This window comes from Paramacrobiotus metropolitanus, unplaced genomic scaffold, assembly GCF_019649055.1.
Source record: "Paramacrobiotus metropolitanus isolate TYO unplaced genomic scaffold, Prichtersi_v1.0 Parri_scaffold0000007, whole genome shotgun sequence".
Classification (NCBI taxonomy): domain Eukaryota; kingdom Metazoa; phylum Tardigrada; class Eutardigrada; order Parachela; family Macrobiotidae; genus Paramacrobiotus; species Paramacrobiotus metropolitanus.
The window spans coordinates 1,832,197-1,858,002 of record NW_026570227.1 but is presented as its reverse complement, the minus strand read 5'-3'; the positions used below and the strand labels follow the sequence as shown (position 1 = coordinate 1,858,002).

General features: G+C 46.0%; 6 protein-coding genes across 13 annotated transcripts; 4 read left to right on the top strand and 2 right to left on the bottom strand.

Moving 5' to 3' along the window:
• Positions 1 to 294: 294 nt before the first annotated feature.
• Positions 295 to 3,741, top strand: LOC129582468 (uncharacterized). The gene is made up of 12 exons (XM_055473981.1): positions 295 to 634; positions 1,130 to 1,174; positions 1,399 to 1,423; positions 1,500 to 1,813; positions 2,004 to 2,047; positions 2,115 to 2,153; positions 2,221 to 2,298; positions 2,352 to 2,483; positions 2,551 to 2,790; positions 2,919 to 3,199; positions 3,254 to 3,502; positions 3,684 to 3,741. The coding sequence occupies exons 1-12, from the start codon at positions 295 to 297 to the stop codon at positions 3,739 to 3,741; spliced, it is 1,845 nt and encodes a 614-aa protein (XP_055329956.1).
• On the top strand, positions 3,733 to 5,989 carry LOC129582227 (guanylate cyclase D-like). The gene is made up of 7 exons (XM_055473693.1): positions 3,733 to 3,839; positions 4,028 to 4,599; positions 4,917 to 5,136; positions 5,277 to 5,418; positions 5,555 to 5,603; positions 5,665 to 5,806; positions 5,874 to 5,989. Exons 1-7 carry the CDS (start codon positions 3,789 to 3,791, stop codon positions 5,946 to 5,948), a joined length of 1,251 nt encoding a protein of 416 aa, XP_055329668.1. The 5' UTR covers positions 3,733 to 3,788; the 3' UTR covers positions 5,949 to 5,989.
• Positions 5,990 to 6,073: 84 nt separating this feature from the next.
• Positions 6,074 to 16,013, bottom strand: LOC129582225 (EVI5-like protein). 7 transcript variants are annotated; one of them, XM_055473684.1, is made up of 12 exons: positions 15,754 to 16,013; positions 15,419 to 15,661; positions 13,095 to 13,534; positions 12,331 to 12,584; positions 11,794 to 11,965; positions 10,378 to 10,521; positions 10,223 to 10,301; positions 9,388 to 9,779; positions 8,514 to 8,822; positions 7,656 to 8,009; positions 7,051 to 7,188; positions 6,074 to 6,544 (listed from the first exon to the last, which is right to left on the bottom strand). In XM_055473684.1, exons 3-12 carry the CDS (start codon positions 13,458 to 13,460, stop codon positions 6,431 to 6,433), a joined length of 2,322 nt encoding a protein of 773 aa, XP_055329659.1. In that variant the 5' UTR covers positions 13,461 to 13,534; positions 15,419 to 15,661; positions 15,754 to 16,013; the 3' UTR covers positions 6,074 to 6,430. The 7 variants fall into 7 exon arrangements, with proteins under 7 accessions (XP_055329659.1, XP_055329660.1, XP_055329661.1 ...); XM_055473685.1 differs by having other exon boundaries at positions 15,419 to 15,623; XM_055473686.1 differs by having other exon boundaries at positions 15,419 to 15,557.
• Positions 16,014 to 16,234: 221 nt separating this feature from the next.
• LOC129582229 (very-long-chain 3-oxoacyl-CoA reductase-B-like) lies at positions 16,235 to 18,419 on the top strand. Its single transcript, XM_055473696.1, has 8 exons — positions 16,235 to 16,516; positions 16,614 to 16,660; positions 16,728 to 16,803; positions 16,861 to 16,971; positions 17,188 to 17,297; positions 17,403 to 17,585; positions 17,643 to 17,792; positions 18,094 to 18,419. The coding sequence occupies exons 1-8, from the start codon at positions 16,348 to 16,350 to the stop codon at positions 18,205 to 18,207; spliced, it is 960 nt and encodes a 319-aa protein (XP_055329671.1). The 5' UTR covers positions 16,235 to 16,347; the 3' UTR covers positions 18,208 to 18,419.
• Positions 18,420 to 18,763: 344 nt separating this feature from the next.
• Positions 18,764 to 21,173, top strand: LOC129582228 (deoxyribonuclease-1-like). 2 transcript variants are annotated; one of them, XM_055473694.1, is made up of 7 exons: positions 18,764 to 19,636; positions 19,723 to 19,892; positions 20,114 to 20,295; positions 20,489 to 20,559; positions 20,624 to 20,778; positions 20,849 to 20,989; positions 21,055 to 21,173. In XM_055473694.1, the coding sequence occupies exons 1-7, from the start codon at positions 19,274 to 19,276 to the stop codon at positions 21,155 to 21,157; spliced, it is 1,185 nt and encodes a 394-aa protein (XP_055329669.1). In that variant the 5' UTR covers positions 18,764 to 19,273; the 3' UTR covers positions 21,158 to 21,173. The 2 variants fall into 2 exon arrangements, with proteins under 2 accessions (XP_055329669.1, XP_055329670.1); XM_055473695.1 differs by having other exon boundaries at positions 18,766 to 19,636; positions 20,849 to 21,129.
• A 1,495-nt stretch (positions 21,174 to 22,668) lies between these two features.
• On the bottom strand, positions 22,669 to 23,478 carry LOC129582467 (30S ribosomal protein S5-like). Its single transcript, XM_055473980.1, has 2 exons — positions 23,354 to 23,478; positions 22,669 to 23,181 (listed from the first exon to the last, which is right to left on the bottom strand). The coding sequence occupies exons 1-2, from the start codon at positions 23,369 to 23,371 to the stop codon at positions 22,669 to 22,671; spliced, it is 531 nt and encodes a 176-aa protein (XP_055329955.1). The 5' UTR covers positions 23,372 to 23,478.
• Between the last annotated feature and the right edge of the window lie 2,328 nt (positions 23,479 to 25,806).

The window sequence follows — 25,806 nt, the reverse complement described above, 5'->3', positions numbered from 1 at the left end:
CCGCTCACAGCGCCATCCATCCACCACCGGCCGATTAAAGCCCCCCAAGTGATCCCTGTCTTTCTTCCCCGTTGCTGAATCCCGCCAACGGTCCCAGCGCGACAATTAATACCGCCCGGTATTTACGTACCCGCCGCATAATCCCGCTCCGGAAACGCGCCAACATTTCCCGGTAAGCGGCCGTATTAATCCCCATCCGCGGGATTGTTGGTATAATGTGTGCGCCAACCCGGCACTGAAATGCCGCCTCACAGAAAATCCAACAGTCTTCGATGTTCGACTATAGCGTTCAGCATGATGCAGTACTGGTGTAGCGTGGTTCTTCTCGGCGCTGTATTTATAACCTCGGACGCTGCCGGTCTCCAGGTGCAGTACCTGGTCATCCTGCCCAATGACCCCAGTTTCGGGCCGTCCATCCCGCGGACGGGCGGCGCGTTGAACTATAGTCTGCAGCTGGTCAACCGGAAATACGGCGGCTTATACGATATCCGCTTTACGGCGCTGTACCTGGCGGAACCGGCACGCAGTACCTGCGGGTACTTGAACGGCGCGTCGCCGCGACTACTGGCCGAGCATTATTTCCGGGACCAGGTGAAATCGGACGGGGTCATGTGCCACGCGGTCATCATGGCTGGTATGTATGCGGTCATATGCCGTTAACATACTACGTTATAAATTACCCGCATGGTCGTTTAAGTGAAACACCCGAAATGATGAATTCCACAAACCGATTTCTTTCTGGTTCTTTTCGTTACCGGCCGATTATGCTGGGCGTGGACTTTACAGAGTACTTGAATTTTTTAAAAAAAACTTGAACTGATTTCTCTGCGACGCAAGTGCAAGAAAACGGTTCCCGATTTTTTAAAAATTTCAAGTACTCTGTAAAGAGTATATCCTGTAAAATCGGATTAGTCCCCGCCCGAAAATTGGTTTGTGGAATTTCATGTTCGGGTGTTTCACTTAAGCGACCATCGCTAATTCACTTATCATACTGTTTCACTTCAACTACCGTACGAGTAGCCCGGAGTAGGGTAGGGTATGGCGCCCGAACTACCGTACACTGCGGCCGATAACATTTATTAAAAAATAATCATTAATATAACTCTATATGTGCCGCGCTCCATTGCAGCCTGTTCCAGCCTGCAGATCCAGAACATTGCCAGCTTAGCTAGAGGTAAGCCGCTAACGTAATTAACGCCCCGATCCTGTATCTCCTAAAGGAAGTTATACGTACTGCAACTTGGCACGTAGCACTGAATTCGTATACTCTGTAAGTGCACCTGAACTGTATAAGAAATCCAATCGCCTGACTGCAATATGTCATAATGTAATGGAATAGGAACATAAACATGAAATTTTTTTTAAATCCTGACGTTGATGGTTCTTTCTTGTCGACAGAGTTTGGGATGACGTTGTTCGTCAAGTAAGCAGTCAGTCAAGAAATTAATCATGTTTCGGCAGAACGCACCTGTAATCCTGCGAAACCTTACGTTGTGCAGCGGCATCGGCTTCCCGGATTACGTGGACGAGCAGGCGTACCCCAGCTCCATCATGATCGGCGGCACGTACGGCGCCGTGGCGGAGGCGGTGCTGGGCGTGGCCGGGCACTTCGCCTGGCGCCACCTGTCCATCCTGCGCGACAACGCCACCTTCACGGTGCTCTACTCGCTCTTCGACAAGGGCATGCACGAGCAGGCCGGACAGCAGCCGCGCGGCGAGGATACCGGCTTCCGGCTGGAGACACTGCTCTTTAATGGCACCGACAACGACTCCATCGAGGTGGCGCTTATCAGCGCCAGACGCCGCAGTCGAGGTACGTCCACCGTTTTGTACGTTGCTGAAAAAACGTTGATGCTTCGTTGTAACGCATACTGTGCAAACCAGCGCTTCTCTGTTCGAACCCGGTGCCGGCGATTTATGCGCATTAGATGTATTTTAATCCTTACCCGACGTTTATAATGTCCGGAAACGAAAAACGTCGAAATACATTGTACTGTTTATAGTGATCATCCTCATGTGCGATACATCGGTGGCGCGGCGAGTTTTGGTAAGGTCAACCGCATTTTGTAACCGATTGTGCATAACTGTACATAGTCGGCTTAATTTTTCAACAGGCGTTGGCAGCAGCGCGCGGATTTGACAACGGCCAATATGTTAGTAAAGCAGCAGCTAGGTAGCAAGCAGCATTAAAGGTGACCTTTGCCTTGTTGCGTCATGCAGGTGTTTCTCAACGTGCAGGGCATGCAGCAAGCCGGGTCGTACGGGCGCTTCTCCGATTTCGACAATCCATCACCCGAGGTGATTTCCCATTCGTCGAAATAGATCCGTATTTAATTGAGAAAAGGTTGCAGCTGCTGAACATCAGTCGCTCGACGTTCTTCCTGGTGAGCCACACGGAAAGCAAGGGAAAGCACACCACCAACGACTACCTCATCGCCTACGCCAAGCGGGTCTCCAATTTCACCTTTCCCGACGACGAAAAGGTCAGACGCGGAAATATATGTGTGAATTAGTGTTGCCGACGGCGTAACGGTCGCATCTGCTGCACAGCCGTTGGACGCCTTCGCCGCGCAGAACTCGGTCAACGCGGTGGAAGTGTACGCCAAAATGGTCACGGAGTCGCTGGTGACGGACGGCGTCCACGCCTGTCGCCAGACCGGGTTCACGCGCGCCGCCGCCGCCAATAAGACCTTCACCACCTCCTTGGGCCAGGTGCACATTGACGCCCAACGCACGCACAGTTTAGACGTGGACGTGTATGCATTCGACCTTGATAGTCTGACTATGCAGGTATATACTGCGCTTTGTTTCCGCTTTTTTTGATTCCGATATTGTAGAGTGGCTAATTCCGATAACGAACGAGACTCTAGCCTGCTAAATAGTCCCTACTTAATCGCCTAAAGTCATGGACATTGCAGCAGTACGCGCTGTACGATTCGCAATCGCGCGGCCTGAACCTAACGGACGCCGTGAACATCAGCTGGCTGGCGGGCGGCGTCCCCCCGGATGTGCCGGTCTGCGGCTACTCCGACGCCGAAGGACCCTGCGCCGTTACCGGCAGTCCCGGTATACACACCGTGTGCCTCTTCCCCGTGACCTTTAGCGTGACTATTTCCGTTGCAGGCGTCAGTCCGCTGACCATTGTCATCGCCGTGGTCTGTGGCACGATCCTGGCCTTCTTCATGCTCATCATCACACAGTAAGCGGCGCACGTGCATCTATCATGTTGGTAGATTACTGAAATGATCCGTAGGTACGCGCGCCGCCTGCTGGCTAATACGCGGCCCTGGTGGCTCATCTCGGCGGACGATTTCGCCCGCGACTCCACCGCCAGTCTGAGCATGATCTCGGGCAAGAAGTACGCCATCTGGAAAGGTCAACCAGTGTGGATCAAGCCGGTGCCGCTGCACGGGAAGCCGGTGTTTCGACAGCTGTGCAGCACCATCCAGCTGCTGGAGGTACCATTACTAATGCATACGAAATTAAACAAAAACTGTTCTTGGTATGATTTTATTGACACTTTAAAATATAGAGTAGAACAAAATTTACATATGTAGAAGTATGTATGTATTCAATCGCATTATGTGTCTTGGCGAGCTTCGCTCAATAAAAAAGTATTATACTGTAAAGAGCATCTGTAAAGAGCGGATTATACTGTAAAGAGCGGATTGTATGCTTTACAGCACCAGAATGTCAACCGGTTTCACGGCGTCGGCTTCACCCATCAAGAAATTCTCCTGATCAGCCACTACTGTTCGCGCGGCTCCTTAATCGATCTCCTGGAAACGATGACCCTGGATAGCAGTTTCCATTACTCATTTATTGCCGATTTATTCCAGGTAATTACAGTTAACCACACTAAATTATTATCAATACCTTTTCTTATTTATTGATATTTTAAAAACAGATAAAAGAATTAATATCAAACACTGTACAATTTTTAAAAATACAAAACAAATAAAATCATTACTTGTTACTATTTATTAGTATTTACTCACTTTCATATTTTTAAAGTTTTTATATATAGGGCTTAACGTATTTGCACTGGGTGGCGGGGGCGCACGGCCGTCTCCGCGGCACCTCCTGCCTGATTGACGAGCACTTCACGTTAAAAATCGGCCAGCACGGCTACGGCTCCATCATCCGCTGCATCAACAAGCGCCTCTTCACCTCTCCCGAGCGCACCGTCTGGGACCCCCCGGAGACCGCCGGCCACCCCGCCCCGCTCCGCACCCCGGCGGCCGACATGTACGCCGCCGGGGTCATCGTCTACACCATCCTTACCGGGGCGCCGGCGCCCCTCCAGGACGGGCTGACCCTCCCAGTCGGGACGCCGGCGGCACTGGAGGAGCTCCTGCGACGCTGCGGACAACGCCTCCCGGCGCCCCGCCCCACAGCCCGCCGCTTCCTGGAGGCCTTCTACCAGATGGAGGCCACGCGGGCCGTCGGCATCACGCCCACCACCACCGTCATCGACCGGGTGCTGCTGCGTTTGGGGAAGTACGCCGGGGTCCTGGAGGCCGCCGTCTATGAGCGCACCCGCGAGATGGACACCGAGCGGGCCAAGTGCGACAGCCTGCTTAATCAGATGCTGCCGCAGTAAGTTTGTATACCTTTATATATATGACTCGTGACCTTCACATATAACTCGCGACCTCTATATACAAGTCGTGACCTTTATATATGACTCGTGCCCTTTATATGTAACCCGTGATCTTTATATATGACCTGTTACCGTAATATATATTGCGTGACATAGATATGTAATCCGTGACCTTTATATGTAAAAGTACATTTTCCGCATTTTTTGTGTCGTTTGGCGATGTACTGCAGGTTTTTTATCGTCAGACGCGCGTCACGTGTCCGGGTCAAGCGGACGTCTGCCGCTAATGTAAATAAGTGTGGAGTGCTTGCAGGTACGTGGTGGAGCGGCTGCGCAACCACCTGACGGTGGAGGCGGAGTGCTTCGAGCAGGTGAGCATCTGCTTCACCAGTCTGGAGGGCTTCGCGCACTGGACGCAGCATGTGCCGCCGGCGGCCATCCTGGAGACGCTGACGCGCATCCACGCCGTCCTCGACAGCGTCATGTCCAACTACTTCGTCCAGAAACTGGAGGCCGTCAACGACTGCTCCCTGGTCAGCCGGACTTAGTTATTATCCATTTGCATATTTTTACGTATTTTGTTGTATCGATTTATGTGTTAATGTTGCCCATTTATCCATACAGATTTATACATAAAATTAATCATTTTGATAAATTAGCGCTGATTTGGCAGGTGGTCAGCGGGATTCCGCAGTGCGCCGGCATCCAGCACGCCATTGAATTATGCCGGCTGGCCAGCGTGTTACTGGAGCGCTGTTTCTTCCCGGTGACCACCAGTCTCAGCCGCTGTCAGATGCGCTGCGGCATCCATTCCGGTAAGCGAGTACATATGAAATATTGATCAATATCATACGTAATTATTGGCATATTATATTTATTTTTTAAATGATATTAATATTAATAAATTAATCATTAAATAATATTTCGCATCGGCCAGTTGTTGTTCTACAGGACCGTGCGCCGCCGGGGTCATCGGGACCAAAGTGCCGCGATATTGCATGTAAGCCGAATTTTAAACGATACTCCGAGCAGTATTCTGTTAATAAAATGAACGTCTGCAGATTCGGCGACACGGTCAACGTGGCCTCGCGCATGGAGAGCTACGGCGCCGGCGGCAAACTGCACGTCAGCGCCGCCACCGCCCACCTCATCCAGAACTGCGTCGACTTTGTCTGTCTGCCGCGCGGCGACGTCATCGTCAAGGTCCGTACATCCCGATCAACAATTTTTAACGCGTTCGCTATCAGTGCGGCGATTTTGTCGTTAACAGGGGAAAGGACACATGCAGACCTTCTGGGTGCACGCCGCTACCGCCCAGGGCGCCGGCCGCACCCGCTCCTACTAAAACCAACCACGCGACACTATACAGAAAAAACTTAATTATTCTACAGATTTTTCTTATTAAATACAGTTTTTCTTTCCTTTTTCCATTTATTTTTTATTTTTTCCATTTATTGATTTTTTATTCCCTTTATTTCCATAAATTCCATGCGTGCCTTTAAATAAAAACAATTTATTCCCCGCCAGCATTTCCTGTTAATAAATCTATTTAAAAATGACACATAAAAAGGCTCTTTTTTATATTATTATTGCTATTCATTCTTCGTACAGAAAACCATGCGAAATCACAGTTAAGAACAGAAAAACAGCCCCCCGCACCCCGTTTTCCCCCGAGCGAAAGGGCCAACCGCCCCCGAAACCGGCTGTACACACTGTATACACCCTCGCTGTAACAATAAATCCGTAGAAAATCCGCTTTTGATAATCTTCCTCCTTGAGAACAAATTCCGGAGCGTATCAGTCCGTGGAAAAGGCACCGTTCAGTTATTATTGGCTGGCGTTGGGCGCCGAGCGGACTTCCGTGCCGGCGGTCTCCAGCGGCGCCGCGTCGCCCTCCGAACTCGATACCGACAAGGATTCCCGGTAGCGCCGCACGTTCTTCTGCACGAGCGCCGCCAAACAAATAAACCAAGGTCAAATAAAAGACAACCAAAAATCAAAACAAAATTAAATTAAAATAATTTGCACCACAAAAACAGCTGCAAGAAATCTTCAACCGGAAATATATAATTGTTCCCACAGTAATCACTAATCACACACTTGAAACAAGAAGTTAAGAAAACGGATTATTAAAAATATTATAATTAAAAATAAAAAGAACAAATTAATCATATAAAACCATAATAAAACGATATTAAATAAATCTGATCACATGTAAAATATTAAACAAAGATCATCACAAAATCATTGCCAAAAAACTTGAGCCGGAAATCATTGCTAATAACTCACACTCCCTGCAAACCAAAATGATAATCAGAAAATAACAAAAAAATAAAACTAAATTAAATAAAATAAACAAATTACAACAGTAACGCTGCCGCTAACTGTCCTGCAAAAATGATCATTTTAAACCACTGCAAAATATCATCCGGACACGTTCCGCTCACCTCGGTCTCCCGGAGGGCTTCCAGCGTCCGCAGCTCCTCGTTGCGGATCTCCAGCTCGGCCAGGCGGGCCTCCAGCACGGCGATCGTCTGGTTCTTGTCGGCCTCGCACAACTCCGAGATGGCCGTGCACGTCCGCAACTACAAGTAAAAAACACCAAGAAATTAATCTAATCGGTTGAAATTTCTTACATTTCATTTCGCTATACGTAAGACGCTTTTTCGCGGTCTTTTATGCCTAAAATCATTTTTCGCAAGGGAACAGCCGTTTATTTATTAATACAAAACAACATATTAAGCAAAATTTATTTAGAAGGGAAATATTTTCCATTTTTTTCCAGCAAACAATATTTCAGATTCGTGCGTTCTTTTGAAATAAATGAATTCATGCTTTATATAAAAAAACATTTAAAGAAAGATCTGCAACAAATATCATAAAGAAAATTTAAAAGGACTATTCAAAAACGCTTTTAAAATAGATATCACGAAGAATTACTGAAAAGAAGCATTCAAAGTATTTATAAATAAATTTCATAAAGAAGCTTTTAATATTCGTTTTTCTCATGAGTTTCAAACATTTCTCCCTGAACTAAAACAATTCGACTGACTTCGGCCTCGAGATCCTCGCGCTTGTTGAGCTCCTCCTTCAGTCGATCCTCCAGCGCGTGAACGGCCTCCTCCAGCTGCTCGTGCGCCTTCTTGACGCTGCGCTGGTCGTCCTCGGCGCGGCGCAGCTGGTTGTGCAGGAAGCTGTTGTGGCTCTCCACCTGCATCAGCTTCTGCCGGATCTCCTTGGCGTCGGCAAGGGATTCCGCCTCGCGCAGCCGCACCGTCATCAGCTCCTCCTGCAGCTGCTGCACGCTCAGACTGCTCAACGCCGCCACGCTGCTCGACGCGGCGCTCTTGCTTAACGAGCCGGACTGTGTCGGGCCGTTGGGCGTGTGATGGCGCGCCAGATGCCGCTACGAAGCGCCGCAACGTCGGAAATAAATTCACCGGCATCCAGAAATTATTATTTATTATTGCAAAGAAATTAAAAAATTATCCAACTACAGCAGCCAATTTTTTAATTACATAATTTTAACGATTTTCTTTCTTTTCATTGCTAAATTCTTTTATAAAAAAATTGACTCGAAAGATCAAATATAAAGCATGATGAAAAATAAAACAAGTAATAAAATATAAGTGAAACGTGGATTATAAAAAAAAAAGAGCGGATGATATATGATTTATCACTCAACAAAATTCCAGTTAATTTAGCAATTTCATGCCTTCCACTGTTTATTTTTTGCGACGAAAAATGCTCGCGATAGATAAATTATAAAATTACAAAATAATACTACGAGTAAATAAAATTAAGTTAAATATAGATGATTATAAAATGAATTATTATGTGATTTATCGCTTAATAAAAATACAAACAATTATTAAATGATTTAATATTAATAAGAAAATTGCGAATTTACCTGCCATTCGGTCTCGAGGTCGGCGACGCGTTTGCGCAGTTCGCGCATGGAGAGGTTGGCCTCGGCCTCACGCATCCTGACGGCGGTGAGCTCCTCCTGCATGCGGGCCACGCCGTGCTCGGGGCGGGCGTCGCGCATGCGCCGGTTGCTCTCCTCCAGTTCCTGCACGCGCTCCTTCAGCTCGCGCATCGTCTTCTGCCAGTCCACCTCGCGCACGCGCACCGCGCGCAGCTCCTTCTGCAGCTTGGAGATCTCCGCGTCCTTCTGGTACATGTTGAAGCCCGGCGTCCCGGCCGTGCCGCACATTTGCTATACAAACACATTTTGACCATTTTACAATCAATTTCTCAAATCCTACAGACGTTCTGGAAATTTTAGAAATAAATTTGAAAAATTCTCAAGATATTTTTAAAAAATTTACAAATAACCAAGCAATTTTGCAAATTCTATGGACATATCCAAAATATAAAAAATATTTTGCAAAATACTACATATAACCTTGAAAACATTACAGAGCAGAATTAATTTCAAAAATTCCACAGACCTTAAATTTAAAAAATCATTTTAAAAAAATCTAAAGATATTAAAAAAAATTAGGAATAATTAGAAGCAATTTTGAAAATTCTACGGACATTTTCAAAATTCAAAACATTTTTTTTAATACTACAGATACCGCAACTTTGAATACTTTAAAATTAATTTCAAAAATCACACAGATGATTTTAAACATTTTTAGAAGTGATTTTCAACGATACTTGCTGCGAGAATCCATAAAAAAATCACGAATCTTATTGCTGATAAATTTGTATGGTTCAATTTGACAATTTTATCGTTAAATCGGAAAGTTTACTGTAAATAAAGTTGTGTAAATTACATCTTGCATGGCCTTGACGGCGTGGTTGGCGCGCGCCAGCTTCGCTTCCAGCTCCTCCTTGTCACGCCGCATCCGCTCCATCTCCCGTCTGACCCGGCCCGCCTCGTCGTTCTCGTGCTGGCGCTCGATCTGCTCCTTGACCAGCCGGTCGGCCAGCTCACTCGTCTCCTGCTCCAGATTCCCCACGCGCTGCCGCAGCAGATTGTTCTCGGTGCGCAGTCGGCGCAGCTCCACCATGTCCTCCTGCTCGCGGCTCTTCAGCGCCATGTACTCCTTCTCCAGCTTCTTCATCTTCTTCACGTTCAGCTTCACCACGTACGACGCGTTCATGATGCCGTGAGGGTTCGTCTCGAACAGCACCGGCAAGTCTTTCTGCAGGCACTTTAGCATACCTACATAAAATTCCATTAAAAATCAATTAAACCGAAAAATCCAACTACAAATAAAAAATATAATAGAAAACCAAACAAGATGATACTGTAGATCAAATTTACAATTCAATGCAAAACGAACAAATAAACAAACAAACATAAGAACACAACCGCACGCATTTACGAAACATTAAAAAATAAATGCCACGCATCGTAACAATGAAAAACTAAAATAAAATAAATCTTAAAAACTGAAATAAAATACCATTAAAAAAAGCAAAGTCCAACAAATAAATAGACAAACCAGTACACCTGAGAACACAGTACCAAACATTAACGAAAGAACGAAAAAGAAAAAATCGACCAATAAATATATAAAATAAAAATTTACTACAAAAACATTTTTAAAAAACGTAAAAAAACGGCCAAAATCTCCAATGCAAACAAAAAAAAATGGTCCGTACCTTCCATGTCCTGCTGGAGCAAGTGCGCCCGGAAATGCTGCAGAATGGCAATGGCGATGCGAAATATGGCGTCCATACCCTGCCGAACATCGATTCAAAATTTTCCAAAAATAATTCACAATAAAAATCATTCAAAATGTATTCGGCCAACGGACCTCGGAGATGAACACATCCATGACCCGGCACGCCTGCTCCATGGGCAGATTCGTGGAGAACAGCGTCAGGAACCAGGAGGACGCGTAGGTGGACGTGTGGAAGCTCTGCGACTGGAAGTGGATGTACAAATCCGGAATCATCTCCTGCAATCACCCAACAACGTCTTTCTCACCTTGACGTGTGTTTTTGTTTTTGTTTTAATGCTAGATAAATTTCTCCTTAATTCGCCTAATCTGTTTGCATTTTTTCTCACACGCCTCCCAACGTGAGCGTAATTGGGTCGTGTGTACTATAGTAAAATCTGCCGTACATGGTCAGCTGCGCAATGTGCACATATTGACACACAAATGGAGAAACACGCTAATAAATAATAACCGCCCATATTTCTTCTCATAACACGCCGACCCACATTGCCGACGCAAGTTCAAGGCCGGTCGGCTTAACCGACTGCGTGATGGATAACTGCATTAGCAGACAGCACTAGATTCACTACTCCATTAACGCAACTAGACCAATGCCCGCCAGACACAATCGTTTCATCGTTCAGATCGGCGAAAGCGCCGCTCCATTTCCCTTTCCACATATCACACTTTTCCACGCATTAAATTCTACCGAGAATTAACTGCAATTTCTCCAAGCGGAAAAGCAAGCTTCCAACAAAACAGCTTCTCCGCAAAATAAATTGTATCATAATTCAATGTAAAACATTCGGCGAAAATTGACTGCAATTTTTTTCAATTCGAAACTGAAGGAATTTTCAACGCTACAGGATCTCCGAAAAATAATTTCAAAATTAATTCAATTTTAATTACATATTTATCGAGAAAAGGACGCCTTCTGCAAGCGGACCTTCAAAAACATCTTCAACGAAACATAATTTCCGCAAGTTAATTTGTTTAATTTAATTAATTGAAACTTCAATAATAAACGTATTTTTATTTAAAGGATAATAATTCTATTTTATAAATAATAATTTTATTTAAAAAATTTAGCGAAAATTAACAGCAGTGTTTTGAAGCGGGGAAACATTTCCAAACGATAAAGCGCCTCCGCAGAATAAAAACCGTATTTAAACCATGTTTATGTGTTTGCCTTGCCGAGTTCGACACAGTCATAAACCGCCTTGACGACCTATTTGCCTTTTCGCACCACCGACTCGATCGCTCCCCATAAAATCGCACCAAATTGTTGCGTAATCAACCACCCCTTTCGCAAGATTTTCACGGCGCCCAATCAGAACTTTCCCAAAAATAAATAAATTTTCCAACGCTTAAAAACAGGAGGGCGCTCAGTGCGCCGGTGTGTTTGTCAAGTGGGTGTCAAAGTGCGACGCGCTGCCGAGTGCGCGACAATGCCGTCGCCGGTGCCGGCGGTCCGGCGACGGCACAAAGCGAGTGTATTTGAATTTGACCGACCTGTATGAGGCATTCCAGCTGGTACATGCACAGGCCCAGCTCCGTCATGTTGGGCTTGAAGAGCTCGCGCAGCCGGTAGTCCGTCATCAATTTCACCAGGATGCAGAAGGTCTCCTCCTCCGACATGATCGTCAGCAGTAATCCCACGATGAACGCGCTGCCCTGGCAGTATCTGCAAGCATCGCTCATTATCATTAAACTTTATTTTCAATTACTGCAAATTTATCCAGAACAAATACTCGATAATTTCCAGTTTTCCCGTTTATTTCGCTAATTTTCTAAAAATTTTACACAGTAAAAACTAAAAACTGCCCGAACAACTCATATTCATTCAACCACTATTATGTTTTCGAAATTAATAAATTATCTGCAAGGTATAAATGCTCAATAATTCCAAACTTTACCAATACGAGTATAAATGCTCAATAATTCCAAATTATTCAGTGGACGATTCCAAAGCGATCCGTGACATTTTTGTTGTTAAACCAATTTCAAATCACAACGCTTAAAAAGCCGGCAATATTAAACGTCACTGACCCGACTTCCCGGTCATGCAACGAATAGGCCTTCATGACGTTGAAGAGGCCTTCCTGGCCGATCCCGTTGGTCTCCTTGAAGTACTCGTGGTTGGGATAGGTGCGGGCAATGTCCCGGCCGATGAGCTTTTCAAAAGGCGACGCTTGTGACAAATAACCGTAGTATAATTCCCGCACTGGCGAAATGTACGTCTGGCACATCAACTGCCACACAATGGGACGGTACGCCGCGGGAATACCTTGCCGCACCATTTCCTGCCAAGAAAACAATCGTCTTTGCCCGTTCCCACTTTCCCGCTCAACCAGAACACGTGTTACCGTGTTTACAAAGCAAATACAAACAAAAACACACCAACAGACAAAACTACTGTAAATAAAGACGAAACCAATACGAGTCGTTATACGACCAAATAAACAACCGAATTAATGCGCAAAAAAACAGTAAATAATGAACAAAAACCATGAATATATGCTCTAAATGAATACCCGTAAAAATGCGAATAACCTTGAACAATACTAATAATACACCCCGTAAAAATGCGAATAATTTTGAATGATTCAATAATATTTTCCCACAAAATTATGATAATTTTAAATACTTAAACAATATTCTCCTGGAAAATATGCAAAATATTAAATAATCAAAACATTCTCCCGCAACAATACGAATAATATTAAGAATTAATAATGCAGATATTGTTAAATATTTATTCTCTTGTGAAATTGAAGCAGACTGGTGAAAAATTAAACGAGAATGCAGCGTACCTTGAGAATATGATTCTTCCGCTTGACATACATATCCCAGTCGGAGACAATCTGGCCCCACTGCACAAAATGCTCATCCTGGAGATGCTCGACGGGCGAGCTGCCGCTGGAGCGATTGGGCGGCCCGGCCGCCGTCGTCCCGGTGGTCCCGCTGCCGAGACTGCCCATGCCGGCGCTGGCGGTGCTGTGCTGGCGCGAGTGGCCCTTGGGGGCGCAGGGCGGCCGGATGGAGGCCTTGGCTTTGGCGTCCTGCTCGATCAACCGGTTCTGCGCCTCCAGCATGGCCAGCAGCTCCAAATCCTCCTTACGCGGCGTATCCGGATCCACGCCGGATGAGGAGGGCGGCGCCGCGCTTCCGCTGGCCATTCCGCGTTACAACAACACACAACGGCCCCGGCTCTCACTTAACCAACACGACCCAGACGAAACCAGCTCGACCACTGCAAACGCAGACGCAATTATGTCGACGAATACTCCGAAACGCTGAGCAGCACTAATTACCTAACTTGTAAGGGGAAACGCTTGCTGCAATTTCCTCCCGCAAAAAATACGAATAATATTAAATCAGTAAATAACAAACTCCAAATACGAATAATATTAAATACTAAATTAAATCACAGACTTCCGCAAAAAATATAAATAATGTTAAATAGTTCAATAACATTCTCCCGGAAAAATACGAACAATACCCAAAACATTCATTACATGTTTGAAGCGCAGCGAAACCGGATGAAAACATAAAAATCACCCGTTGTACTTTGCACCGTGCGCGCGCCAATTTTATCGACAATCGGCATTTACCAAACAGCGACTGATCATAATCGGAAAACTACACGAGTCGAACAAGCATTCCGTGATGTATTCATTTCGTGAAAACCTCTACCGGGAAAATATTACTGCCGCTGCACGCACCGCGCACCAGCTGACAGGGCATATTATGGCGAATAACTGGCGCGAAAAGGCACCCGCGAAATAATGCCATTTTCTACATAAAGCATTAGCAAAAAGCACGCAAAGGTGCAGCCGAAAACAACGCCGATATGTTCATCAACCAACAATGCGCGCCACTTGGATGAATTTTAACAAACCTGTTTGTATTCATCCGCATCACATACAAATCACCGCTAATTTCCTCCCTGTCATACAAAATTGATCATTCAATTTCCAATAAATTCCTCAAGCACTGCAGAATTCACCAGCACAAACGAATTAACGGGATTTTTCCTAGGGCGATCGCAATGTATCGACACTATGCAAAACACGGCAAAGTGCCTCGTGAGATGAGAAGGAAATGTTTCATAACTGATCGCAGCGACAGCAGTGTCGCTTCCGGCGCCGATCAGATCACTGGCGGATGATGTGATGTTTTTGTCAATAAAACGCAGGGTGATAGTGGCCGCTTAGTGTTACACTTCCACTGACCTGTATCGGCGCTTAGCTGACGACGTTACGATTTACACGGACAAAAACGCTCAACTGGCATGTCGGCAATTTGTCAGGCTTAGTAGGATCAGAAATATGCATTCCAACGCTAATACGCCAAGTAGTGTTCAGTGCAAAAAAACCCAACGAACAAGCAGCCGCGCCACGCTGTCTCACGGCATTCCGCGCGGAGAATGCGATTTGCAATGTGCTGCGCGATCGCGACGGATCGGCCTACCTCGCTTAATTGCTGCTGCAGAAATATGCAATCGCCTCACAGCGGATTGCATCACGTGTAAGGTAATGGCCAAAAACTACCAGTCAATTATTTCCAAATTAGGAGGAAAAAAATTGCAATCACAAAAAACTATTCGCATATTATTTGCAAATCAAACGAGAAAAAGTTTTTGAGCAGCCAATTAAAACTTTCCAAATTATTCAAGATGAAAATTTATAAACTTCAAAAAATATCCGCGAATTATATGCAAAACCAAAAACGCAAAAAAAATGCAAAGCACAACCAGGGCAAAATGCAATCAACAAATGGGAAAAATCCGTAAAATTAAATTTTATCGATTTATGGCGGCATCGATAATGTACACACCACATTTATAACGGCCAGAAAAATTCCGCAAATTATTATCAAATTAATCAAGAATAAAAACGGCACATCACAACCGCGACCAAATGCAATCAGCGAAAGGGAAGTAATCCTCAAAATTAAATTCTATCGATTTTACGGCGGAAGCATCGACGCCATTAGGATGCATTAGGATGCACATGTTGTTCTTTTACATAACACTTAACAGGATTAATTCGCTAGCGGAAACCGTTAAACCAAGCAGAAAGCTCGTGGACGAACCCGCGTTGCATAACACAACGCCGTAATCTGCAAATCTCACCTCATCGCGATTCAGCGCATTCTGTGCGTCCCAATCCGATCACACTTTGTTAAAACGTCGGATTAGCAATCCAGATAAATGTAAAAAATAACGGATAAAATTCCGGATCGATCCAGGCCAAAATACAGCTCCGATTTTCCTGGCAAAACCAGACACGCCGAAATCAACAGCCTTCACGTTATCAGCGACAGGCAAACAGGTCGATCTGATTAGCACAGGGGAATGATCAAAACAATCCGCCAACTACGTAAATATTATATTATTATGAAACAGTAAATACGGTGCGATAAGCGCCAGCGACAGGTAATATTATAACGGTCTTCTACTCTTCTTACCACGAAATTCGCGATGAATGATTCACGCGTTCTTCAGCAAAGTCAAGAGGCTGGTTAAGAAAGCTGGCGACGCAGCCATTATCACAGCTAACTGCGCGTCAGCATTTACTTAGAAGATCCTTAAACAATGGCGGAATAATTAGCAGCAATCACTGTTGAACATCAGACTTTCTCAAAAAACGTGTTGGCTGCTGGGCATCATCAAAATGTTGTCAAAATGAATGAAACACAACTGCAGACGATGCACTTTGCCTGCTTTGCCAAACACGTTTAAACACGCGAGATCGCAGGGCACGATAAAGCGCAGGCACGGCGTGGCGAGCTAAGCTGCGACTTCCTTTTCCAATTCCACTTAAAAATGGAAATTCCGAATTCCACACCGAGAATGCGCGTTCAGAATTTGGTAATGGAATCTCCGAGCATATGTGGAAATGGAATTATAAGGTTGGAACGAATTTTTTCAAAAAGACAGAACAAGATAATTTCTGCAAAAATATCTTCCAGTTTCTAAATTCCTTCCCGTTCTGGTTTTTTGGCTTACAGAAGGATTGTTAAGGTTTTCTTTATAATTTTTTAGCGTTTTCTCTGGAAGAAATGGACGCGGCGGGAAGTTGCTGGCAACTGATAACAGGCGTCGGAACGCTAACCGCGGTTGTCTTGCTGCTGGAAATGCTGTACTGGATCGGGAAGAATCTCTTCGTCTACATCCTAGCCGAGCCGCTGGGCTTCACGGTGCCTTTTGCAAAATTGGGAGAATGGGCTGGTACGTGCCTGCGTCCATTGCACTATGCAGCAATGCATCCTGCGCAGGCGTTGAATTTTCGTTGGAATTTTTATCAGTCAGACTGCGTGTTTTACAGTGATCACGGGAGCGACGGACGGAATCGGGAAAGCTTACGCATTTGACGTGAGGCTAAATCCTGCAGCTTGCTTTCTCTTGCAACGCGTTGACGGTTGATTGTGCTGTGTCTTAGCTGGCGCGGCGGGGCTGCAACATCATCCTGATCAGTCGGAGTGAGGAGAAACTGCAGAAAGTCGCCAAGGAGATCGGTGAGGTGTTTGGCGCGTTTAACTTGCCACTGGTTGACGTTTTTCGTGTTGGGACAGAATCGGTGCATGGAGTGAAGACCAAGATCATCGTGGCGAACTTCAGTCATGTCGAGGGAGTGTATGAGCACATCAAACGGGAGCTGGACGGACTGGAAATCGGAGTTTTGGGTGAGTTAGGAAAACTATGGAGAGTCGCAAATCGGACTTCCGGTTCCTGCGGAAGGTTCTATAATTGGTTTCCAAATTGCCAGGCTTCGCAAAATTAATTTAAAAATCACGATGAATTAATTCTAAACCTGATAAAAATTTAAAAATAATTAAAACTGAATCAAAATTAATTTTCATCGCAGTTTTCTAACAATTAATGGCGTATGTTGATTGCAGTGAACAACGTGGGAGTGACGTATCCCAATCCGGAATTCCTCGCCGATCTGCCGGGCGGGACGGAATTCCTCAACGCCATGATCAACTGCAACGTTCTCTCGCAGACGCACGTTAGTATAAATATTTTTTTACTGCTATGTTCCGCTGAACCGTTAAAATGGATCCGCGTCGAATTGTGCAACCGTAGTCCTTACTAAAAGCGCTGATTATTGCAGATGACGAGCATCGTGCTGCCGGGGATGTTGGCGCGGCGGAGCGGCGCGGTGATCAGTCTGTCGTCGGCGTGCGGCGACATCCCCATCCCGCTGCTGTCGGTGTACAGCGCCACCAAGGCCTACAACGACTTTTTGTCGCGCGCCCTGCAGCAGGAGTACGCCGACCGCGGTCTCATTTTCCAGGTGCGTCTTCTTGTTTCTTCCATAGTTTTCCTTTAGTATACGCTGTGCGTTGTGTAGTCGGTGCTGCCGTGGATCGTCTCCACCAACATGACCAACAACGCCCGACTGAGTTTTCTGGTGCTGGATGCCAAACTGTACGCGCGCGCCTGCTTGAATACCGTGGGCTTCTTCACGCGCACCCACGGCCATCCGGCGCACGCGCTGCAGGTCAGTCACAAGCCGTTGCGTGGGGAAACATGTGCCTTTAAGCAGTTTTCAGATCCTATTAAAGTGGTTATTCTCTGTGTCCGTTATGATACAATTGCCGAGTAATATTTTGCGGATATGTTCCTAAATTCTGATACTATTTTGACGATGTGACAATGATTGACCGGCAGAATATTACAGTCGAAGTATACTTACAGACGGTACGCAGAGAGTGGCGTAGAACAGTGGCTGACAGATTTCCAATCCCTCTAGCCATTTTAATAACAATTTTCGGTTGTTTACCCTTTGGTTTTCGTTGTAGAATTGGCTGTTGAAGAACTTTTTTCCCTCGCGTCTGTCGCAGCACTTAATCAAGAGCCACTGCATTCGCAGCCGGGATAAAGCGCACCGGAAAATGAAGGCGAAAACCAGGTGAAGGATGGATGTATTCTTATAACAGCCGGCTGACGGATGAATTTGACCTGTGTCCTCGCGTTTTATTCAGTATTGTTGTTAGTCGTTAATTGTTTGTTACGCATGGTATTTTTGACAAAATTAATTATTAGTCTACCGAAAACGTAACGTAAATTGGAAATTTGTCCTCAATTTCTGTGATGTGTCAGATAAATGGCATTTAATTCTACCGCCTTTCACCGCATTATCGTTACTATGGTCGATCGTAATAAAGCATGCTACTCGAAAATAATTACTTATTAATTTTAGTGCTGCAGAATACCAGGTATAACTGCCGCTTTCATGCTGACTGGAAAAATACGTAGCTCGTAATTTACGTAATCTTCGTAGGTTCACTGTATTTACCGTGGTACGAGTACCTATTTGATATTCTACGAAGCGTCGTAAAACTGTTTTATAATCGGTAATAAATTTTGTTGTGTTGAATCATACGTGTAGACTGCCGATACGTTGTCTCACTTGTTTGTCCTTAGGATTAGTCAGTCAGAGGAAAAAATATTTTCCTATCCGTCGACTTGCGCTGATATCGACGAAGAAAGCAAGCAGTGTTATTTCTCGCAGCATGTTCTAATTTTCCGTCAGCGCCTCATTTGCGTCCGGGTTGACTTTGTGTCAGTCTCGTGTCAGAGCGTCAGATGGCCGCGCTGATAGCTGATTAGCCACCCCCCAACGGCACGGCTGCAGACAGCAACGCCGGGACAGTTAGCATTCCTGGCCGCTGCTGTGATCAGTGGGCAATCAGCATTCTTTTGGGCTGACGAAAGCACTGTCATGTTAATTCAATAGATTACAGTATCAAGTCATCTAGTAGCTGGTTCCTTCCGAAGTTTCCCTCAGGATAGCTGACACCCGGGGAACGCAATCTCTGCCGGTAAAGCCTTGGGTTCGAACCGTCCTTAACCTATTCTCAAACTTTAAATGGGTGAGAATGCCGGTGCGCGTTATTTCATCAAATTAACGCACCCAGCATGATGTGGATTGCTGTTTGCATCTCCTGATCCCGTAATCCCTCTTGTTACCGGCACGCCATGCATCCCCACATCCCGGTTAGCTTCCTGTTAACCTTGCTGCTCCACCTGCAGCCCGGCAGCGCCATCGCCCCGCTGCTGATCAGCAAGCGGGATTACGAGCGCGTCTCGGCGCCCGAGACGGTGACGACGGCGCCCTCCTTTTTCTCCTACATCGGCCGCTCCATCAGCAAATTATTCCGTCGTAAACCCGATCCCCCGGAATTTGTCCAACCACCGGCAGTCCGGCCGACGCCGGTGACGCTGGACACGTTGACCATCTGCACGTGGAATATCTTCCGCTTCGGACCGAATAAATTCTCCGTGCCGGATCCGCTGATTGTCGCCGGGAAGAACGTCACCCGTCTGGACATCATTGTCGACGTAGGTCTGCGATTAGATCAGGAAAAAAATAATTATAATAAAAAGTATTGCAGGGTGATTTTAATAAGAATTAATTGTGTAATCAGCAACTGCGCGACTGCCACCTGGCCGTCATCCAGGAGCTGGACGATAAGACCGGCAGCGTGGCGGAACGGCTGCGGATGGAGCTGCAGAAGCGCACCGGCAATCCGTTCTCGGCCATCGTCAGTCCGCGCTTGGGCATCCGTAATCTGGAGCAGTATCTCTTTCTTTACCGGTACGATACGCACGATCATCGGTGCGTTTTCAATTTTATTATTATTATCCAACTACAGTAGCCGGACTCATTTTACTGGAGATATCTTACCATGCTGTTAGAAAATTTTTTGCTTAGTTCTGTTTTTTAATTTTTTCTCTTTTTTTGTCGTTCTAGAGATGAGGAATTAATTTGTTTATAGAATTTTTTCATTATTATTCAACTGAGTGTTGCGATGGTAGGGATGATCTGCTGACTGCCGGCGTCTCCGCGGTCTTCCCGGACGCCCCCGATCCGGCGCAGCGTCTCTTCCACCGGCAGCCTTATTTCACGAATTTTACAGCGAAAGCGCAAGGCAAGCAGTTACGGCTGCTTCGCGGCGCTCTGCGCAGCTTCGTCATCGGGACCGTCCACACCGTGCCCAGTAAGGAAAATGACTTCTCTTTATCAACTGTTTTATTCGGCGTTGACCAGTACGTATATCAATACGTCGCCTGCGTAGGTTTACACTCATTAAATTGATTAAATTTTTAACATTGAAAAAGCATCCAAAATCGTTAGCCATTCGTGACCTTTTCACGCCCGATAATCGTGTTGATTTAGTTACCGTTATTTAGCCCGCGCCGTGGAGGAGATCAGCAGTCTCGTGGCGGCTTTCGACTGGGCGGCGCAGACCTACCGGACCTCGGTACGCATCCATGAAATGTTAAAGCCGCTTAAAATGATTCACAAGTTAAACATGGGTCGTGTAGAACGTGATGATCCTGGGGGACTACAACGGCGACTGCCAGTACGTGCGCGCCCGCGACTGGCCGCGCATCCCGCTGTGGACGCAGGCGCGCTTCGCCTGGCTGGTCCCCACCGGCACCGACACCACCTCCATGACGACGCACTGCACCTACGACCGGTCAGTGGCTGTCTCCACAATTCCCGCTTGTCTGCTCTTGATGTAATAATAATAAACTAACTGTCTGCAGAGCGGTCAACATCGGCAACGTCTTCAACTCCACGCTCGTACCCGGCTCCGTGGAGGCGCCGAATTTCCCGCAGAAATTCAGTTTAACGCCGGCGCAGGCCAAACTGGTCAGCGACCACCGCCTGGTCCGCCTGCAGTTCCAGTAATGCCTGCTTTTACTTAAGGACTCAGCGTTGTTCTGTATATACAAGGTTAATGTACTCGTAGGATGACAAAGCGGAAAGCGACAGCCGGTCCGCGAAAAAAAATTAAAAAATTGAATAATAAATTCAACAAACAGTGTGCAACAGGAACAGAATATCGCGTATAAAATCGCCAGCACCGGCTTCGAACAGAGAAGCATTTATTTGCGCAGTATGCGTTAAAACGAAGCACCTCCCGTTTTATTCCTACCTTTAATGTAGCGCCTTGTGGATTATTGTTTTATTAATTCTCGCCCATAATAAACCGATGTACGAGATCTTATATACAAAGTATTAGACAACATTCATCCGCTTTAATATACAAATAACAATCTCATTAACAACGCTCGAATCTGACAACTAGACGAACACACATCGTGGTTTTATGAGGAGAAGGCAAAACGCTGCAGTTGGTTGCGCACGCGCCGCACCCGGATCCCGTTGTCGCCGTACACGGCGTCCTCCTCCCGGTCGTCGTCGTCGGCGACGGGGTCGGCGGCCACCTGGTCCTCCACTTCCTCGACGAGCTCCGGCTCCTCGATCACTTCCGGTTCGATGATGTCCGGCTCGTCGATGTCCACGACGGGGCGCCGGCGAATGGGGCGCCGCACTCGCCGTCGAATGACCCTCCGCGCCCCGCCCACCACCCGGCGGCGGACGGAGCGCAGTCGGCCGCGACTGCGCCCCACCGACCCGCGGCGTGCGCCCTCCACGCCGGCTAACAAGGCTAGTAGCAGCAATGCTACCGACAACAAAAATAACTATAACAACAAACAGTTGTTCTATTTATCTGAGCCAGATTTTTCTTATAAAACTAGCTTAGTATAATTTATTTTACTCAGTCTTATTTACGTATATTTATATACATTAATAGTTTTTCTAATGCAATATATTTAAGACATCACAATAATAATTTTATTTAATACTCCACAATTAAAATGGTCTGGTTATCTGGTATATAAGAAAAATCAGCAAGAAATGCATAGCTAAAATGATTGCCTTACCAGATTGAAAGCTTTCATCCTGCCGGCGTTACTATATCAGTAGGAATACGAAACACTCGGTATATAAAAAAATCTGTACTACACGAAACCAAAGCTAAATCGACGACTCGCGATTAACCTCAGCGAAAAAATAATGACCTGCCGGTTTGTGGTGGCACTTACGGTTAGCTAAATGGAAAAGAAAAATCGCTGCGTAATGGTCAAGCGGATCCGACAGAAGCCGGTTATGTCACTCATGTCTGTGTATTTGTGGTTTTGTGCGCAATTTTTGCTGGACAAGCAACAAAGCGGACACGGAATAACCGGCATTGTTGGGTCCCCTGTCTTCTCATTAGCTTCTACAAAATAATTACGTAAATTACTAAATTTTACTCAACTTTCCATACAAATGCCAGCTCACTCTTTTATGGCCGAATAAAAATGCGAAAATTAATGACGCGTCATAGTTGCACAGTGAAACTCCCGAGGCGGCAAAAATCCTCACTAATGCACAGATCTCGTGACTGACGTTCTAAGCATTAAAGATGTCGGTCATAATTAAAACGGCCAAGTTGACACCGCCCAGTAACGTCAGTTCAACAGGGAAAAACGCACATGTAATATCTTCTATATAACTGGAAAGGTCACAGTAGTATTCAGTCGCGCTGGTCGTCCAGATCGGCCTCCTCGTCCGACTGCCCGCCCTTATCCGCATCCCCGCCCTTGGATTTCCCCTTGCCCCTGCCGCCCTTCTTGGCCCCCTTGCCCTTCTTCCCGCCCTTATCATCACCGCCCGCCGCGTCGCCCTTATCGTCCGCCCCGGCGGAGTCCCCGTCTCCCTCGGTGGGCGCAGCGCCCGCCTCCGGGGCGTCGGGGCTGTCGGTGGACTCCTCGACTTCCGGTTGGTCGGTGGTCCCGCCGGCGGGGGCCGCCGCCGCGGCCGGGGCGGGGCTCTCGTTTTCCTCGATGATCTCCACGGGTTGGCGGTTGCGCTGGCCATGCCCGTGGCCATGACCGTGGTGGTGGCCGTGTCCGTGGCCGCGGACGATGATGAAGCGCCGGCAGTGGCGGGGGCCGTGGTGTCGCCGGCAGATCTTGCGGACACGCCGTGCGTCCACAGAAGCGCTCAGCAGGGCAACGAGCAGGAATCCCAGGGTCACCAGCGCCCACTAAATTATTCAATGAAATTAATAATAATATTAAATAAATAGTAGTTGATGGATCAGTTAATAAAAGTAGATTAATAAAATGATAACAAAATTAATATAACAAATAAGTATAATAATAAAAAAAATATAATACTTGTTCTACTATTAATTCGTTCTGTCTGAACCGGCTTACCAATCCTAGAAGCTTCATTTCCGCCGCTGAAGGTAAATTAATAAAAATATAGAGAGAAATTCAAAATTATACGTATAATATGTACGCAGAGGAATAAAACTGCCTGTAGCAGAAAAACACTATTCTATGTAAACGCAGACAAATTAAACTGCGCAGTCACCGTGCACGTGTAGTGGATTGCAAAAACTGCTCGAATACTGAGCACTGGTCGCAACTGCATCCTGTCCGGCAGATATCACTGCATTCTCGGCGGACACCGGCGCCAAACGGATGCGATTTTCGCAGCTACAAATAAAGAAATAATACGTGACGCGCAAGAGTCTGTATATCCGGCACATTTCGTCGAATTGCCGCAAAGTTCACCGCGCGTGCGTTGTACCGCTGCAAAAATAATTTCTGGTTTATGTACAAATCCTGTCGTTCTTGTTAGTTGTCGTCCATTTTGAAATTTCCTCGGCTGCAATGAATATCTACAAACTGGTGAGCGCACATTAGTGTTGGGTGCAAATATAAATATGAATAATTTTCAAATATAATAGTATATATAAGGTTAAGAAAAAGGTCACGGCTGGGTTTTAGCGACCAGCACCGTATTTATTATTATATGTTTATTTCATTTGTATAATTTCTTTTATTGATATACTTTCATTTTTCATATAATTTTTATTTGGCACGCTTTTAGACGATACTGGACTACGAGTCGCAGTCGCTTTACGTATGGGAGCTCCGATTTGTAAGCAGCACAAGTGTCGATGCGGTGAAACAGTTGACGCCCAAGGTTTGCATGGTTTGTCATGTTTAAAAAGTCAGGGGAGATTCAGGCGTCACGCAAGCCTGAACAGCCTTATTCAGCGCAGCTTGGGATCGGCAAAAGTCCCGACTATTTTGGAGCCTCCTGGACTGTGCAGGTCAAATGGGAAGCGCCCAGACGGTTTGTCTCTTTTCCTTGGAAGAACGGTCTTCCTTTGATTTGGGATGTGACGGTGTGCGACACATTTGCTATATCGTACATCGCCGGCTCATCAGAAACAGCGGGTTCGGCAGCAGAAGACGCGGAAGAACGAAAGAGGCGCAATTACGAGGAATTGACTGATCGTTATTTTTTTCCAACCGGTGTCCTTGGAGACTATGGGAAGTTGCGGCGCCAGTACCCGTCAGTTCATAAATGAAGTTGGCCGACGCATAAAAGATCAAACAGGAGAAGTGCGCGCTACCGATTTTTTGTGGCAGCGTATTAGTGTTGAAATTCAGCGTGGAAATGCCGCTTCTGTCCTCGGAACTGTTGGTTGTTCAAAAGAGCTTGAAGAGTTGTTTTACTTGTTCTAGCTATTCGATATTTGAGTTTAAGTGTAAATGGCATTTGCTTGTACAAGTTTAAAATAAAGGAATAAATATTTTTATTTATGTATTGTATACTGTATATATTCTTTTCATTTATTTATTTATATATTCTTATTCGTTCTTTCCATATTTATTTTACTTTTTCATTCGCATGTAATTTGTTCCTTATTTGCGTTTATTTTTGTACGTAATTGCGGTTACATTAATTGCGCAGCTACTGTGGCTGGTCACCGGTATCTTCCTGTTGGCCTTCCTCCTCCCGACCCGGGGCGGACAGTCGCAGTATCCGGCGCGGCTCCTCCCGGCTGCGAAGCGGCTCGCGCTACCGCAGCAGCTACCGCGGCGGTCTGCGCGGCTACGGTTTCGGACGGTACCGGCGCGGGCACCGTTACCGCGGCTTCTACGGCCGCCGGCACCGGCGCCACCGCTATCACACCCGGCGTCCCGCCTACTACTCCCCGTCCTACCTGTACGGATACGGCGGGCTGCCGTCCTATTACGGCGGCTACGACAACTACTATCCGTACGACGGATACGGGAGTTATTACGGCGCCACGCCCGCTTATAACTACGCGCCCGCCCCGACCGGCAGTCCCATTAACATCAACGTCAACGTGGATCCGGACGATGATGATGATTGTACCGATGCGGACGAGGACGGGATGTGCGACCAATATGAGGACAGCGAGAAATAAAGGCCATCATTTTGTTATTCCTGTCGATCTTTTGCACGGCCGTATATATATGTAATTAAAAAGGTCATCATTTTGTTAGATCCTGTATTTTGCGCCGTAAATATATATAAATAAAGAGGTCATCGTCATGTTATTTCTGTCTTTTACACCGTATATATAAAAATAAAAGGTCATCCTTTGGTTATTTGTCTTTTACACCGTATATATATAAAAATAAAAAGGTCTTCATTTTGTTAGATCCTGTGCTTTGCGCCGTATATATCAAAATGTATTAAAGGTCATCGTTTTGTTAATTCCTGTATTTTACACCGTAATTGTATTCGTATGTAATGCATAAATAAAGGGCACCGATTCCCCGATTGCCATGTTTTGTAAATTTATTCTCAAAGTTTAAATGGGTGAGGAGCCCGGCTGGCT

What these genes read in the sequence shown, in the direction of transcription:
- LOC129582468 (XM_055473981.1), top strand. Translation starts at nt 295, where the DNA reads ATGATGCAGTACTGGTGTAGCGTGGTTCTTCTCGGCGCTGTATTTATA. An exon ending in GGGATGACGTTGTTCGTCAA is followed by an intron (nt 1,424 to 1,499) that starts GTAAGCAGTCAG and finishes TACGTTGTGCAG; the next exon opens with CGGCATCGGCTTCCCGGATT. An exon ending in TTCATGCTCATCATCACACA is followed by an intron (nt 3,200 to 3,253) that starts GTAAGCGGCGCA and finishes AATGATCCGTAG; the next exon opens with GTACGCGCGCCGCCTGCTGG.
- LOC129582225 (XM_055473684.1), bottom strand. Translation starts at nt 13,460, where the DNA reads ATGGCCAGCGGAAGCGCGGCGCCGCCCTCCTCATCCGGCGTGGATCCG. An exon ending in TTGCATGACCGGGAAGTCGG is followed by an intron (nt 11,966 to 12,330) that starts GTCAGTGACGTT and finishes CGATGCTTGCAG; the next exon opens with ATACTGCCAGGGCAGCGCGT. An exon ending in AGCTGGAATGCCTCATACAG is followed by an intron (nt 10,522 to 11,793) that starts GTCGGTCAAATT and finishes GGGTGATTGCAG; the next exon opens with GAGATGATTCCGGATTTGTA.
- LOC129582228 (XM_055473694.1), top strand. Translation starts at nt 19,274, where the DNA reads ATGCATCCCCACATCCCGGTTAGCTTCCTGTTAACCTTGCTGCTCCAC. An exon ending in CGCAGACCTACCGGACCTCG is followed by an intron (nt 20,560 to 20,623) that starts GTACGCATCCAT and finishes TGGGTCGTGTAG; the next exon opens with AACGTGATGATCCTGGGGGA. An exon ending in ACGCACTGCACCTACGACCG is followed by an intron (nt 20,779 to 20,848) that starts GTCAGTGGCTGT and finishes AACTGTCTGCAG; the next exon opens with AGCGGTCAACATCGGCAACG.
- LOC129582227 (XM_055473693.1), top strand. Translation starts at nt 3,789, where the DNA reads ATGACCCTGGATAGCAGTTTCCATTACTCATTTATTGCCGATTTATTC. An exon ending in CTTAATCAGATGCTGCCGCA is followed by an intron (nt 4,600 to 4,916) that starts GTAAGTTTGTAT and finishes GAGTGCTTGCAG; the next exon opens with GTACGTGGTGGAGCGGCTGC. An exon ending in AAAGTGCCGCGATATTGCAT is followed by an intron (nt 5,604 to 5,664) that starts GTAAGCCGAATT and finishes GAACGTCTGCAG; the next exon opens with ATTCGGCGACACGGTCAACG.
- LOC129582229 (XM_055473696.1), top strand. Translation starts at nt 16,348, where the DNA reads ATGGACGCGGCGGGAAGTTGCTGGCAACTGATAACAGGCGTCGGAACG. An exon ending in GAAAGTCGCCAAGGAGATCG is followed by an intron (nt 16,804 to 16,860) that starts GTGAGGTGTTTG and finishes GTGTTGGGACAG; the next exon opens with AATCGGTGCATGGAGTGAAG. An exon ending in ACGTTCTCTCGCAGACGCAC is followed by an intron (nt 17,298 to 17,402) that starts GTTAGTATAAAT and finishes TGATTATTGCAG; the next exon opens with ATGACGAGCATCGTGCTGCC.